The sequence below is a fragment of the Ranitomeya variabilis genome, chromosome 3 (assembly GCF_051348905.1).
Source record: "Ranitomeya variabilis isolate aRanVar5 chromosome 3, aRanVar5.hap1, whole genome shotgun sequence".
Classification (NCBI taxonomy): Eukaryota; Metazoa; Chordata; class Amphibia; order Anura; family Dendrobatidae; genus Ranitomeya; species Ranitomeya variabilis.
The window spans coordinates 73,138,744-73,153,365 of record NC_135234.1 but is presented as its reverse complement, the minus strand read 5'-3'; the positions used below and the strand labels follow the sequence as shown (position 1 = coordinate 73,153,365).

At 48.5% G+C, this 14,622-nt stretch overlaps 1 protein-coding gene across 1 annotated transcript in view; it reads right to left on the bottom strand.

The window, feature by feature from the left end:
* LOC143817951 (uncharacterized) overlaps nt 1-10,342 on the bottom strand; it is a 79,500-nt gene extending 69,158 nt beyond the window's left edge. The window contains exon 1 of the mRNA XM_077299413.1: nt 9,894-10,342. Coding sequence (XP_077155528.1) covers nt 9,894-10,163 — 270 coding nt within the window. The 5' untranslated portion in view covers nt 10,164-10,342. The remainder of the gene's footprint in view (nt 1-9,893) is intronic.
* Between the last annotated feature and the right edge of the window lie 4,280 nt (nt 10,343-14,622).

Here is a 14,622-nt window from a genome sequence, read left to right as displayed (position 1 = left end):
TGCTGATATAACATGTGTAGAATCACCACAGTAAAAACACAACCCATTCTGACGTCTATGATTTTTCCGCTCATTTCTAGTCTGAATTCTATCACATTGCATTAAATCAGGTGTTTGTTCAGACAACACCTCCAGAGGATTAGCGGTTTTGCGCTCCCGCAAACGCCGGTCAATTTGAATAGCCAGCGCCATAGAATCATTCAGATTTGTAGGAATGGGGAAACCCACCATCACATTCTTAATGGCCTCAGAAAGGCCATTTCTGAAATTTGCAGCCAGAGCACACTCATTCCACTGAGTAAGCACGGACCATTTCCGAAATTTTTGGCAATACACTTCAGCTTCATCCTGGCCCTGAGAAATAGCCAGCAAGGCTTTTTCTGCCTGAATTTCAAGATTGGGTTCCTCGTAAAGCAATCCGAGCGCCAGAAAAAACGCATCAATATTTGCCAATGCCGGATCTCCTGGCGCTAGGGAGAAAGCCCAATCCTGAGGGTCGCCCCGTAAAAAAGAAATAACAATTTTAACTTGCTGAGCTGAATCTCCAGATGAACGGGGTCTCAGAGAAAGAAACAATTTACAATTATGCATGAAATTCCTAAACCTAAATCGGTCTCCAGAAAATAATTCCGGAATAGGTATTTTAGGTTCAGACATAGGACTACTGGTAACAAAATCTTGTATGCCCTGCACACGAGCTGCCAGCTGGTTTACACTTGTAATCAAGGTCTGGACATTCATGTCTGCAGCAAGCACAAGCCACTCAAAGGTAAAGGGGAGGAAGAGAGGAAAGAAAAAAAAACAAAAAAAAAAAAACTCAGAATTTCCTTTCTTATTATCCCACTTCTGCAATGCATTAAACATTCAATGTTGGCCTGGCATACTGTTGTGACCCCAATGGCAGAGGGTCTCAGGAATAATTGCTAAGTCTGCAAACACAGAAAACCAGCTCATAGGGCAGTGGTATCTGGGCTGACCATATATCTAATCCTAGCACCACAAATACCAGCAGCCGGGGAACGTGCCTACGCTGATTCTAGACGTCTCGCGCCAGCCGGAGAACTAACTAACCCTAGAAGGGAAAAGAAAGACCTTTCTTGCCTCCAGAGAATAGACCCCAAAAGTTGTATACAAGCCCCCAACAACTAATAACGGTGAGGTAAGAGGAAAAGACAAACATAAGAATGAGCTAGGTATTTAGCAAAGAGAGGCCCACTAGCTAATAGCAGAATATAGAAAGATAACTTATATGGTCAGCAAAAACCCTATCAAAAATATCCACACTGGAAATTCAAGAACCCCCGAACCGTCTAACGGCCCGGGGGGAGAACACCAGCCCCCTAGAGCTTCCAGCAAGGTCAGGAATCACATTTAGTACAAGCTGGACAAAAATGAGAGCAAGCAAATAACCCAAAAAACAAAGAAGCAGGACTTAGCTTAATTTTGCACGAACCAGGACCAGCACATAGGAGCAAACAGAATGTGTCTGATTACAACGATGCCAGGCACTGGACTAAGGATCCAGGAGGTTTATATAGCAATACCCCTGAACTAACGACCCAGCTGGGTGCAAACTGAGGGAAGAAAATCCCAGAGTCATATCACTAGTAACCACAAGAGGGAGCCAAAAAGTCTAATTCACAACAGGCAGGGCCGGACTGGGACTAAAATTCAGCCCTGGCATTTGAAGTTACACAGGCCCACTTGTAACATGGTGACTGTATAATATCTTTGTACACTTGTAGGCAGGGCCGGTTTTAGGCAAAGTGGGGCCCTAGGTAAAGTTTAAAATGGGGCCCCAAATGCTAACATATTGCACATCACACAAAAGCATTTATTTTGTATTTAGGTGCGCTGAGTTCAGGCCGCTAAATGAGTTTGATCGACAATACGGAAGTTGTTCAACGCTTGTTTCCCGGCCTCTTTCCACCAACTGAGGAATAATGATGGGACAGAACGATCACTAATAGATCACTAACAGATCACCATACAGTATCATGTTATAAGCAGCACATCTACAGTTTACACCCACGATGTGCTGCTGAGAACAATGATTTTTGTTCCAGCAAAAACAATCTGAATATGCAGCATTTTACTTGTTTGGTAAAATACACCCCATAGTCCTCCATATATTATAATGTGCTCCACAGTCCTCCATATAGTATAATACACTTCCTATAGTGTTCCATATTAAAATACACTGTTCAGTCCTCCACATAGTATAATACACTCCTCATAGTGCTCCATATAGTATAATGCACCGCCATAGTCATCCATGTACTACAATTCACTTCCCATAGTATAATGCACCCCATAGTTCTTCATATAGTATAACGTATTCCCCATAGTCCTCGATACAGTATAATGCAGCCCACATATAGTATAATGCAGCCACCCCAGAGTATAATGCAGCCACCCCAGAGTATAATGTAACCCCCCATAGAATATAATACAGCCCACCTCCCCATAATATATAATGTAGCCCCCCATAGAATATAATGCAGCCCCCCATAGTATATAACACAGCCTCCCCATAGTATATAACACAGCCTCCCCCATAGAATATAATATACCCCCACAATAGTATATAACACAGCCACATAGTACATAACATGGCCTCCCTCATAGAATATAATATACTCCCCATAGTATATAGCAAAGCCCGCATAGTATATAGCACAAACCGTATAGTATATAGCACAGCCTGCATAATATAGCACAGCGCGTGTAGTAGATAACACAGCCCACACAGCAGTATACAGCACAGCCCACGCAGTAGTATACAGCACAGACCATGCAGTAGTATACAGCACAGACCAAACAGTAGTATACAGCACAGTCCACAGAGTACTATATACAGCACAGCCCACAGAGCAATATATACAGCACAGCCCACAGACCAATATATACAGCACAGCCCACAGAGTACTATATACAGCACAGCCCACAGAGTACTATATACAGCACAGCCCACAGAGCACTATATACAGCAAGCCAACAGAGTACTATATACAGCACAGCCCACAGAGTAATATATATACAGCACAGCCCACAGAGTAATATATATACAGCACAGCCCACAGAGTACTATATACAGCACAGCCCACAGAGCAATATATACAGCACAGCCCACAGAGTACTATATACAGCACAGCCCACAGAGCACTATATACAGCACAGCCCACAGAGAACTATATACAGCACAGCCCACAGAGTACTATATACAGCACAGCCCAGAGTACTATATATGTAGCACCCCCCCCACTGCCGCAGGGCCGAGGGGTACACGGTACCGGGCCTCTGAGTCTCTGCTCTGGGGTTGTCACGGTGGCTAGGCCCGGTCCGTGACCCTGCTGGTGGGGAGGCGACGTACAGTGAAAGATAGAAGGGGATGGTGGTAGTGCGTGTTGCGGTGCAGTAAATAACGAGGACACCAGGTTGCAGTCTCTTTACCTCTTTACTGAAGATCTCTGGGTCCTCAGTCCGGAGTCCGGATAACCAGGCTTCGCAAGTCCGGCCGGTCCAATGGCACCTCCAGAGCTCTCTTAACAGGTGGAAATCTGTGCCTTCCTTCTTGCGCTATGTGTTGCGGTCCTTCCCTGCTGTGCTTACGGAAAGTCCCCACAACTGTTGTGTCTGTTTCTTAAGTTCCCTCACAACTCAATTAGAAGATGTTCTGCTAATCCTCCGTTCCTCCCTGATGTTACGGTTAGGACGGCACCCGTTTGACGGGTAGGCTCGGAGCTCTTCCGGGACCCTAGAGTCGCCCCTCTCCACAAGTTGCCCCCCAAGACTGCATAGGTGATTTAGATGAGACAGCCCGCCTTTGACTGACTGTCCTGCCGTTGGTTTAGAGTATTGCTTTAAGCTGAATATTGTAATACTCCCTCGGCGTTCCGGCCGCCGGTTATGCGCCTCAGTCGGATGTTGCCTCGGTCTTACAGCACGACTCCTACTGGTATTCTCCTTCTTGCTTTGATCTCGTTTCTCACTCAGCACAATCTATCTCGCTTCCAATCCCTCCTTGGGCACCGCCGCTATGCTGAGCAGGCACGGCCCTGTTACGTTCGCTCAAGTTGCCAAGTCTCTGTCAGGATCCCACCCCTGACAGGGACCCTACCGAATCTTCCCCTGCAACTCCCTCTGCCACAAGGTGTTGCCTGGTTCTCATCCAGTCGGCTTTCTTTCTAACTTCCTGCCTGACCCCCAGTTTTACCAGTATGTGAGGAGTGGCCTAGTGAATAGAACCCTTAGCTCCCCCTGGTGGCCCGACGGTGAAATATATTGGTGTCTGTGATACCTGGTCAGATGAACTCCTTCAGTGCCATCAGACGTACCATAGCTCCCCTTAGCGGCGGAGCCACAGTACTGCAACGACCAGGACTCTGGGGCGCTGCACTCCCCACCGGTTAAATCCAGTACTCCTGGACTGGGAAGAAAACAACAATACAGGTTAGCAAAAAGACATACAATTTTGTTGAGTGCAATAACAATAAGTATACTTGAACAGAGCTTCCCTTTATGGGAGGTGAGGACACTTGAACGTTACAAACATAGTTAAACATTATAAATTACAGGCTATAAGTAACTCCTGTTACCCAACCGGGTATTCTACTTAGTGCAAATTCTTGAACAATAATTTAACATCGCCTTTAAGGACGTACACTCTGAATCCACTAAAGACCTTCTTATAACACATTATAAGGCTTGAGCAACTGTGCTACATTCTCCTTCGTTATATCTGCAGGACCGCCTGTCCTAACGGCACCAGACCTACTGCCTCTCCTTTCTTACAGGACCGCTCCTTTCAGCCCGAGCCTTCTGTCTTTTCAACTACTATACACAGTATAGAACATAACATACTTTCAGTTTAAGAGCACTGAGCCATCTCTATATGGCTCCTAGGAGGACTCACCACTAACCCCTACGGGTTCACTTCCTGTCCTCTATTTGTAACACATTATTAAACACTTTCTTTACAATAGACCAGTTTTCTACATCTAACTTCTTCATGCCTACATTATTACTCTCTTTCAAGTAAGCATCATCATCACTTTCTCTTTTAAGACATTATTGCTATCTCTCAGTCTTAAAGCAATACCATTCTTTAAATGCAACAAGTGGATGTCCCCTTTAAGAAGGGACCAAGTCTTTATGAGGTAGCACGTCTTCTCAAGCTACCAGTCCATACTCAGCAAAGGCTCCAGTGCGGTATCTTCACAAAGAGTCTTTCTTTAAGTAAAACCAGTAGGGAGCACCTTTAAGAAGGTGCAAACTATTTACAAAAAGTTTGTATCATGCACTGTTCATGATTGCGGCAGTTCTGGAAACTTGTGCAAAACTTAGAAAAAGTAAACAAAACAATAGGGATCCCGGGTCAACAAAGGGATCCCTTTAAGAGTTAACCCTGGACGGGTTTAGCAGCAAAACAGTAGAACAATTAACTATTTACATGTCATGAAATAGTAATATCTTACTCATTTTTCGGTCGCCCCCACCGAGGCTTCACCTGACAGGTGGCCCTCTGCGGCCCAGGCAGGTCGGACTCCAAGTTCACTCCCGCGGCCAGGTGCACCCCGTGGGTTCGGGTCTTCTGCACGACCAGGTCGTGCGCTGCAATGAGGGTCTGTGTGGGTCGATGGATAATGCTGGCTGCAGCGGCGGCGGCAGCAGCGGCTTCAGCGGTGAGCTCCTCCCCCTCGGTTCGGGATACCGCCAGCACGGCGGTGCAGCGCTGCATATCCCGGGCCCACCAGCTGCTCTCCTTCAGGTGCCGGCGATATGTGACCACATCCCCCGGTTTCAGGAAGGACTTGGCGCCGTCTCCGCACAGGCAGGGCTCCACTTCGTCCCGGGTGATGCGGACTCTCAGGGCTGTCCCGATCTCTTGCACGAAGCCCTTTCCTGTCTGGGGCAGGTAAACAATCACAACGCCCCACTTCGGCAGGGAGCCCTCTAGCAGCTCACCTCGCGCCTCCCGCTCCACTTCTCGCTGGAACTCCGCGATCAGGTGGTTCCGATATTCCCCCCAGGGGAAGGGCCCGAGGTCATGCCCCCCCGGTGCATTGGTGCCAGACGGCGGGGACATCGGGCGCCACTGGTCGCAGCAGTGGCCGGGTCGTGTGCAGAGGTGAGGTGGCCTCCCCGGGGGTCACGGCATTGGGTACCTTCACTCACGGTAGCTCCTCCGGCGCCGCTCTCCTCTCCTGCGGAAGGCGTACGAACCGGAGACCATTCAGGCACGGGATGCCCCATTGGCAGCTCCCAAGGATCCAAATCTTCCAGCGGGGGCATATCGGAATAATCCGCTGGTGACGGGGGTCGATGCGGGGCCATTCTTTTCTGCAGGCCTTCCCTGGTCCCCAGTTCCACCTCATCAGAGTCATAGTTTCATTTCTTCGGTTTCCGCCCAGCATAGAAAATCAGGAGGCGGGTCTCGACTGCTGACGGACACGTCCTCAGGACACAGCAATATTTAGACTGGGCGGTCATTGTCTTTCGCGCTTTCCAGCTTGTCTACGCCTACTCCACGCCCTTTTTCTTCTCCTGCGCTCTCCTCAGCGTTGTAATGGCGGCGGATTTCGGCGGTAAATGGCGCAGCACAGTCCTTGCAATAAAGTACAGTCCAAGCACAATAAATCACAGTTCCAAGGCACACATGACCTGATTCTTCAGGCTTAAGTAGATCCTGTTCGTGACGCCAAGTTTTGTAGCGCCCCCCCCCCCACTGCCGCAGGGCCGAGGGGTACCCGGTACCGGGCCTCTGAGTCTCTGCTCTGGGGTTGTCACGGTGGCTAGGCCCGGTCCGTGACCCTGCTGGTGGGGAGGCGACGTACAGTGAAAGATAGAAGGGGATGGTGGTAGTGCGTGTTGCGGTGCAGTAAATAACGAGGACACCAGGTTGCAGTCTCTTTACCTCTTTACTGAAGATCTCTGGGTCCTCAGTCCGGAGTCCGGATAACCAGGCTTCGCAAGTCCGGCCGGTCCAATGGCACCTCCAGAGCTCTCTTAACAGGTGGAAATCTGTGCCTTCCTTCTTGCGCTATGTGTTGCGGTCCTTCCCTGCTGTGCTTACGGAAAGTCCCCACAACTGTTGTGTCTGTTTCTTAAGTTCCCTCACAACTCGATTAGATGATGTTCTGCTAATCCTCCGTCCCTCCCTGATGTTACGGTTAGGACGGCACCCGTTTGACGGGTAGGCTCGGAGCTCTTCCGGGACCCTAGAGTCGCCCCTCTCCACAAGTTGCCCCCCAAGACTGCATAGGTGATTTAGATGAGACAGCCCGCCTTTGACTGACTGTCCTGCCGTTGGTTTAGAGTATTGCTTGAAGCTGAATATTGTAATACTCCCTCGGCGTTCCGGCCGCCGGTTATGCGCCTCAGTCAGATGTTGCCTCGGTCTTACAGCACGACTCCTACTGGTATTCTCCTTCTTGCTTTGATCTCGTTTCTCACTCAGCACAATCTATCTCGCTTCCAATCCCTCCTTGGGCACCGCCGCTATGCTGAGCAGGCACGGCCCCATTACGTTCGCTCAAGTTGCCAAGTCTCTGTCAGGATCCCACCCCTGACAGGGACCCTACCGAATCTTCCCCTGCAACACCCTCTACCACAAGGTGTTGCCTGGTTCCCATCCAGTCGGCTTTCTTTCTAACTTCCTGCCTGACCCCCAGTTTTACCAGTATGTGAGGAGTGGCCTAGTGAATAGAACCCTTAGCTCCCCCTGGTGGCCCGACGGTGAAATATATTGGTGTCTGTGATACCTGGTCAGATGAACTCCTTCAGTGCCATCAGACGTACCATAGCTCCCCTTAGCGGCGGAGCCACAGTACTGCAACGACCAGGACTCTGGGGCGCTGCATATACAGCACAGCCCAGAGTACTATATACAGCACAGCCCAGAGTACTATATACAGCACAGCCCAGAGTACTATATACAGCAGAGCCCACAGAGTACTATATACTGCGCAGCCCACAGAGCAATATATACAGCACAGCCCACAGAGTACTATATACAGCACAGCCCAGAGTACTATATAGAGCACAGCCCAGAGTAATATATACAGCACAGCCCACAGAGCACTATATACAGCACAGCCCACAGAGCACTATATACAGCACAGCCCACAGAGCACTATATACAGCACAGCCCACAGAGCACTATATATAGCACAGCCCACAGAGTACTATATACAGCACAGCCCACAGAGTACTATATACAGCACAGCCCACAGAGTACTATATACAGCACAGCCCACAGAGTGCTATATACAGCACAGCCCACAGAGTACTATATACTGCACAGCCCACAGAGCAATATATACAGCACAGCCCACAGAGTACTATATACAGCACAGCCCACAGAGCACTAAATACAGCACAGCCCAGAGTACTATATACAGCACAGCCCACAGAGTAATATATACAGCACAGCCCACAGAGCACTATATACAGCACAGCCCACAGAGCACTATATATAGCACAGCCCACACAGTAGTATACAGCACAGAGCACAGCCCGCATCTCTTCTCTTCCTCCCCCCCCCCCCAGAGAATGGCCCACAGTCCAGTAAAAAAAAAAAAAACACTCTCCTCACCTCTCCTCTTACCAGCATTGCTTCCTGGTTCCTGCTCCTGTCTCAGCAGCTGCAGTCTGCCCGGGACACAGCAGGTGCGCGATGATATGACGTCATCGCGCACCCGCAGTGTCAGAGGCAGAGCGGGGAATGATGGGAGAGGGAGCGTTTGTAGACGCTCTCTCGTCCATCATTGCATTCAACTGTATAGTTGAATGCGACGGCGAGGGGGGGGTTGTCGGCGGGGGCGGGGGGAGGCGGATCGAGCGGCCCACTACTGGCACCGGCCTTCTGGCATTTGCCAGAAGTGCCCGATGGCCAGTCCGGCCCTGCATGTGGGTCATGCTTGGCCTGTCGTAATATTGACAGGGTATTTGATTTTTGCTCCTCGGATGAGAGCAAGAACTTTAAAATCAGAGAAAACATCTCCTGCAGCAGTAAGTTTGTTGTATATTACGCCACGTGCCCATGTGGCCTAATATATATTGGTCTTACGTCCAGAGAGTTACGAATAAGAACTAGGGAGCATGTGAGGGATATCAAGGCTGCCCCTTCTGTTATTGACATAGCGTCCCTTAAGACGATTCCCCGTCATTTCAGGCTGTGCCATGCTTGCGACCCCGACCTTCTTAGGATTCGAGGTATTGACCGCATACATTGTGGAGTCAGGGGTGGTGACCTTAAGCGCAGGCTGGCACAGCTTGAATGCCAGTGGATCATTACTTTGGACACCATAGCTCCCTCTGGGCTAAATGAGAACATTAGTTTCTCGCCATTTTTATAGTTGGTGCGTCTTTTCGGGAGTTCCCTTTGCGACGGTGTTGTTCATTAACCCTTGGAGTTCGTGTTTTAATTTGTTTTTAATTTAGTGTGTTTTTGTGTTTCTATTTCTTCTTATAGTGTTTCTAATACTGGATACCATAAGCCTGTATACCATGTGCTGCCCTATAGGTGACTGATGGACCCGATGGCTTGGATATCTTTCATCGGTGATATATCATCGGAGTCGACATTGCATCCTGAACTTTGGATCATTGATGCTGTATTATTATGCTGTATTGATTTTTTTTTTTTCCTGTGCCATGTATTTTTGATATAGATTTATTACTTACTATATATATTTGGCATTTTGGAGTTTTCTTTTCATGTATTCATATTCATGTATCGGCTACATTGCACAGTGTCTGTGTTTTCATAGCCTCTGGTCCCCATTTACCTCTGTCTGTTTTTTTTTTTTCTTTTTTTCCTTCCTTTGCCGCGCCCTGCTACTTATATTGTTATGATGTTACAAGCAAACTCTTTGTCACCGCCCTTGTACCTGTGATCCGGAGCGGGCAATGTATGCGCATTTGTGCGTCCTCCCCCTTTCATCTACGGCGGCGTCTTCATTATCTGGTGAGTCCCCTGTTTCCATGGGCACCTGTGATCCGGCGCGGGTAGCGCATGTGCGCTGGCGCTTCCTCCCCCTCTCATCCACGGCGGCGTCTGTATGTTGCGGTGTGTTTACAGTTTCTATGGGAACCTTCCCAGGACTCCCCGCTTCATGACGCCGGCCTGTATGATTGGGCGATGTAGGCTCCACCCACATGCGCTCGTCAGACGCGGCCGGGGGGGGGGCTTTTTCTCTTTCCTTTTCTTTTCCTTTTTTTTTTTTTTTCCTCCGGCTCCACACAGGTGCTTGGTTTGGGATTGCACATGGGACTATATAAGGCTCTGGTTTGGCACATTATCACACTGCCCCTTGAAAAAGCAGCAGTGAAATGCGTGTTGGGGGTATCTGTGTGGTGGGTCACGGCGTCCACGGGTAAGTTATGCCTATCATTTCATCCCTATGTATTTTTGGCGCTGCACTGTCAGCTTTATTATAATGTGGCCGGGTTATTACATGTTACTTCCCACTCACATCCTGGTCTGTTTTTGCCTGTGATATGTGGCGTACTCTATTCCCATTTATCTTAGTGGATTTCCATTAGGTTGCTCTGTCCTCCATACATGCCATGTGATATGACATTCTGCCTTTATATTTATTGTGCATTTTTTGGTATGTAGGCTTATCATATATTTGTGAGCGCCTCTGTTCTATTGGATTGCCGGCCCCTGCCAGTTTGTATCATCATTCTGTAGACCTGTCCAGTTTTGTTTGTTTTCTTTGTTTTTGTTTTGTACTTGTGTTTGGCTTTAATATTTGTACTATAATAAAGTTATACATTTTTATACACCTCTTTCTGGCCTTATACTAGTTCATTTATATTTTTTTTGTAGCATTTTTGTTATGTTTTGGAATTTAAAAGCTGTTTTTTTCATATGTTTTCTATAGTTCTAGTGGAGTTTTCCTCTAAATATGGTCATACTCAGTAGCGCAGCTACTGAGGGGGCCATCGCCCCGGCCCTGTCACATGAAGGGGCCCACCGGGAGCCAGGGCCACTTCCGTGCCGAGGCAGAACACAGCATAGGAGCAGTATAATGTCTGCTCCCATCTGACAAGCTGCAGGCTGGCTACTAGCACAGTGGCCGGCTGCAGTCTCCCTCCTGCAGTGAATGGTTTCGCCCGTCTGACCTGATGATGAAGCTTTTCCCCGGCTGCAGTTCTCTTCACTTTGTGCATGCTGGGATTGGCTCAGGCACGCTGGGTCCTAGTGCCCACACCGTGCATTTCACCTAGACACTTCCTGGTCCTGCCTGCAAACTATCAGTAAGTGGGGATGGAACTTATCAGGCTTATTAAATTCAGGTATATGTCACTGAGACCATTGGGGTATTGTGGGGGCTGAAAGTGAGTGAGGGGGGGACAGGGTACTGAGGGGGTGGATGTGAGACCATGGGGGTATTGTGGGGGAGGGGAGACAGGACACTGGAGGGTGAATGTGAGACCATGGGGGTATTGTGAGGGCAGAAGGTGGGTGAGGTGGGACAGGGCACTGAGGGGTGGATGTGAGATGATGGGGGTCTTGTGTAGGCAGAAGGTGGGTGAGGTGGGACAGGGCACTGAGGGGTGGATGTGAGATGACAGGGGCATTGGGGCTTAAGTGGGGGAGGGGGACAGGTCAGTGGGGGCTGAATATTATAATGTTTTGTTCTGATATTATATGTGCTCCATCATGTAATATTTGCTGATTGGGGGGGGGGGGGTTAGGGGGCTTTTGATACGTACCACCTGGGTCTTTTATGAGTATTAGTATAAGGAGCCGGCATACAGTAACCAAGAGCTGCATCACATTTACAGCACCACTCCAGCATTATTTTTTATTTCATTGCTGGAGCGGTGCTGAAAATCCCCGTCCCCTGCCCCCTGTCTGATACTCTCCTTCTGGCGTCTTCATCTGTTTTTGTCTCTGTTTTTGTCTCCGTTCGGCTCCATCTCCTGCAGTTTGTGACCTGTCCGAGGCTCCAGTGTTTCATGGAGCAGCGCAGAGGTCACTAATCAGTGTGAGTCTATGGGAGCCTCGTTCTGGCCTCTTTCTCACTCTCAGGCTATGTGCACACGGTGCGGATTGGCCGCTGCGGATCTGCAGCAGTTTTCCATCTGGTTTACAGTACCATGTAAACCTATGGAAAACCAAATCCGCAGTGCCCATGGTGCAGAAAATACCGCACGGAAACGCTGCATTGTATTTTCTGCAGCATGTCAATTCTATTTGCGGATTCCGCAGCGTTTTACACCTGCTCCTGTATAGGAATCCGCAGGTGGTAAACCGCAGGTGAAATCTGCACAAAAAACACAGGAAATCCGCAGTAAATCCGCAACAAGTGCACATAGCCTCATAGTCTTACATTGAGCGATTGTGACATAGCTTCTAACTTCTGGCCTGTCAGAAGCTGCACTCACAAGTTTGAGCAGCGGCAATGCAGCAGTGCCACAAAATAGTGAATACGCTGGAGGATGAGTAAATGACCGGGGCATCCAAATCATGACAGGGAGCTGTGAGTCCATCATACTGTGTATAAGGGAGCTGCAGGCCCATCATACTGTGTATAAGGGAGCTGTGCACACATCACACTGTGTATAAGAGAGCTGCGGGCCCATCATACTGTGTATAAGGGAGCTGGGGGTCCATCATACTGTGTATAAGGGAGCTGCGAGCCCATCATACTGTGTATAAGGGAGCTGCGAGCCCATCATACTGTGTATAAGGGAGCTGCGAGCCCATCATACTGTGTATAAGGGAGCTGCGAGCCCATCATACTGTGTATAAGGGAGCTGCGAGCCCATCATACTGTGTATAAGGGAGCTGCGGGCCCATCATACTGTGTATAAGGGAGCTGCGGGCCCATCATACTGTGTATAAGGGAGCTGCGGGCCCATCATACTGTGTATAAGGGAGCTGCGGGCCCATCATACTGTGTATAAGGGAGCTGCGGGCCCATCATACTGTGTATAAGGGAGCTGCGGGCCCATCATACTGTGTATAAGGGAGCTGCGGGCCCATCATACTGTGTATAAGGGAGCTGCGGGCCCATCATACTGTGTATAAGGGAGCTGCGGGCCCATCATACTGTGTATAAGGGAGCTGCGGGCCCATCATACTGTGTATAAGGGAGCTGCGGGCCCATCATACTGTGTATAAGGGAGCTGCGGGCCCATCATACTGTGTATAAGGGAGCTGCGGGCCCATCATACTGTGTATAAGGGAGCTGCGGGCCCATCATACTGTGTATAAGGGAGCTGCGGGCCCATCATACTGTGTATAAGGGAGCTGCGGGCCCATCATACTGTGTATAAGGGAGCTGCGGGCCCATCATACTGTGTATAAGGGAGCTGCGGGCCCATCATACTGTGTACAGGGGAGCTGCATGCCCATCATACTGTGTATAGGGAACTGTGAAGGCATATTGTGCATATGGGAGCTGTTGGCCCATTACACTGTATATAGGGGAGCTCTGGGGGGCATTATACTTTCTATAGTGGAGTTCTCTCAGCATTATACTGTGTACACTGTTCCAAATTATTATGCAAATTGGATTTAAGTGTCATAAAGATTTAATTGTTTTGTTTTTCAAATAAACTCGTGGATGATATTGTCTCAGGGCTCAATGGATCACTGAAATCAATCTTAAACACATGTGATAATTGGTTTTCCAGGTGATTCTGATTAAAGGAAAACTATACTTAAATGATGTTCCACATTATTAAGCAGGTCAGTCTTCAAGTAACATGGGAAAGAAAAAGGATCTCTCTGCTGCTGAAAAACATCAAATAGTGCAATGCCTTGGTGAAGGGATGAAAACATTAGAAATTTCCCGAAAACTTAAGCGTGATCATCGTACTGTTAAGAGATTTGTGGCTGTATCTGAGCACAAATGTGTTTGTGCTGATAAAGGCATAATGAGGAAGATTTCTGCCAGGCAAGTTCATCGGATTAAGAGAGCGGCTGCTAAAAAGCCATTACAAAGCAGCAAACAGATATTTGAAGCTGCTGGTGCCTCTGGAGTCCCTCGAACCTCAAGGTGTAGGCTCCTTCAAAGGCTTGCTGTGGTGCATAAACCTACTATTCGGCCACCCTCAAACAGTGTTCACAAGCAGAAATGGTTGCATTGGGCCCACACATACATGAAGACTAATTTCCAAACAGTCTTGTTTACTTATAAGTGTTGAGCAACCATGGATGGTCCAGATGGATGGAGTAGTGGATGGTTGGTGTATTGTCACCATGTCCCAACAAGGCTGCAACGTCAGCAAGGAGGTGGAGGAGTCATGGAGAAACAGCTGGTGGGGCCCTTTAAGGTTCCTGAAGGTGTGAAAATGACCTCTGCAAAGTATATAGAGTTTCCGACTGACAACTTTCCTCCATGGTATAAAAAGCAGAAATGTGCCTTCAGGAGCAAAATCATCTTCATGCTGACAATGCACCATCTCATGCTGCAAAGAAAACCATTGAGTCATTGGCTGCTATGGTCATAAAAGGAGATAAACTCATGGTGTGGCCACCATCTTCACCTGACCTCAACCCTATGGAGAACCTTTGGAGTATCATAAAGCAAAAGATCTATGAGGGTGGGAGGCAGTTCACATCAAAACAGCAACTCTGGGAGGCTATTCCAACTTCAT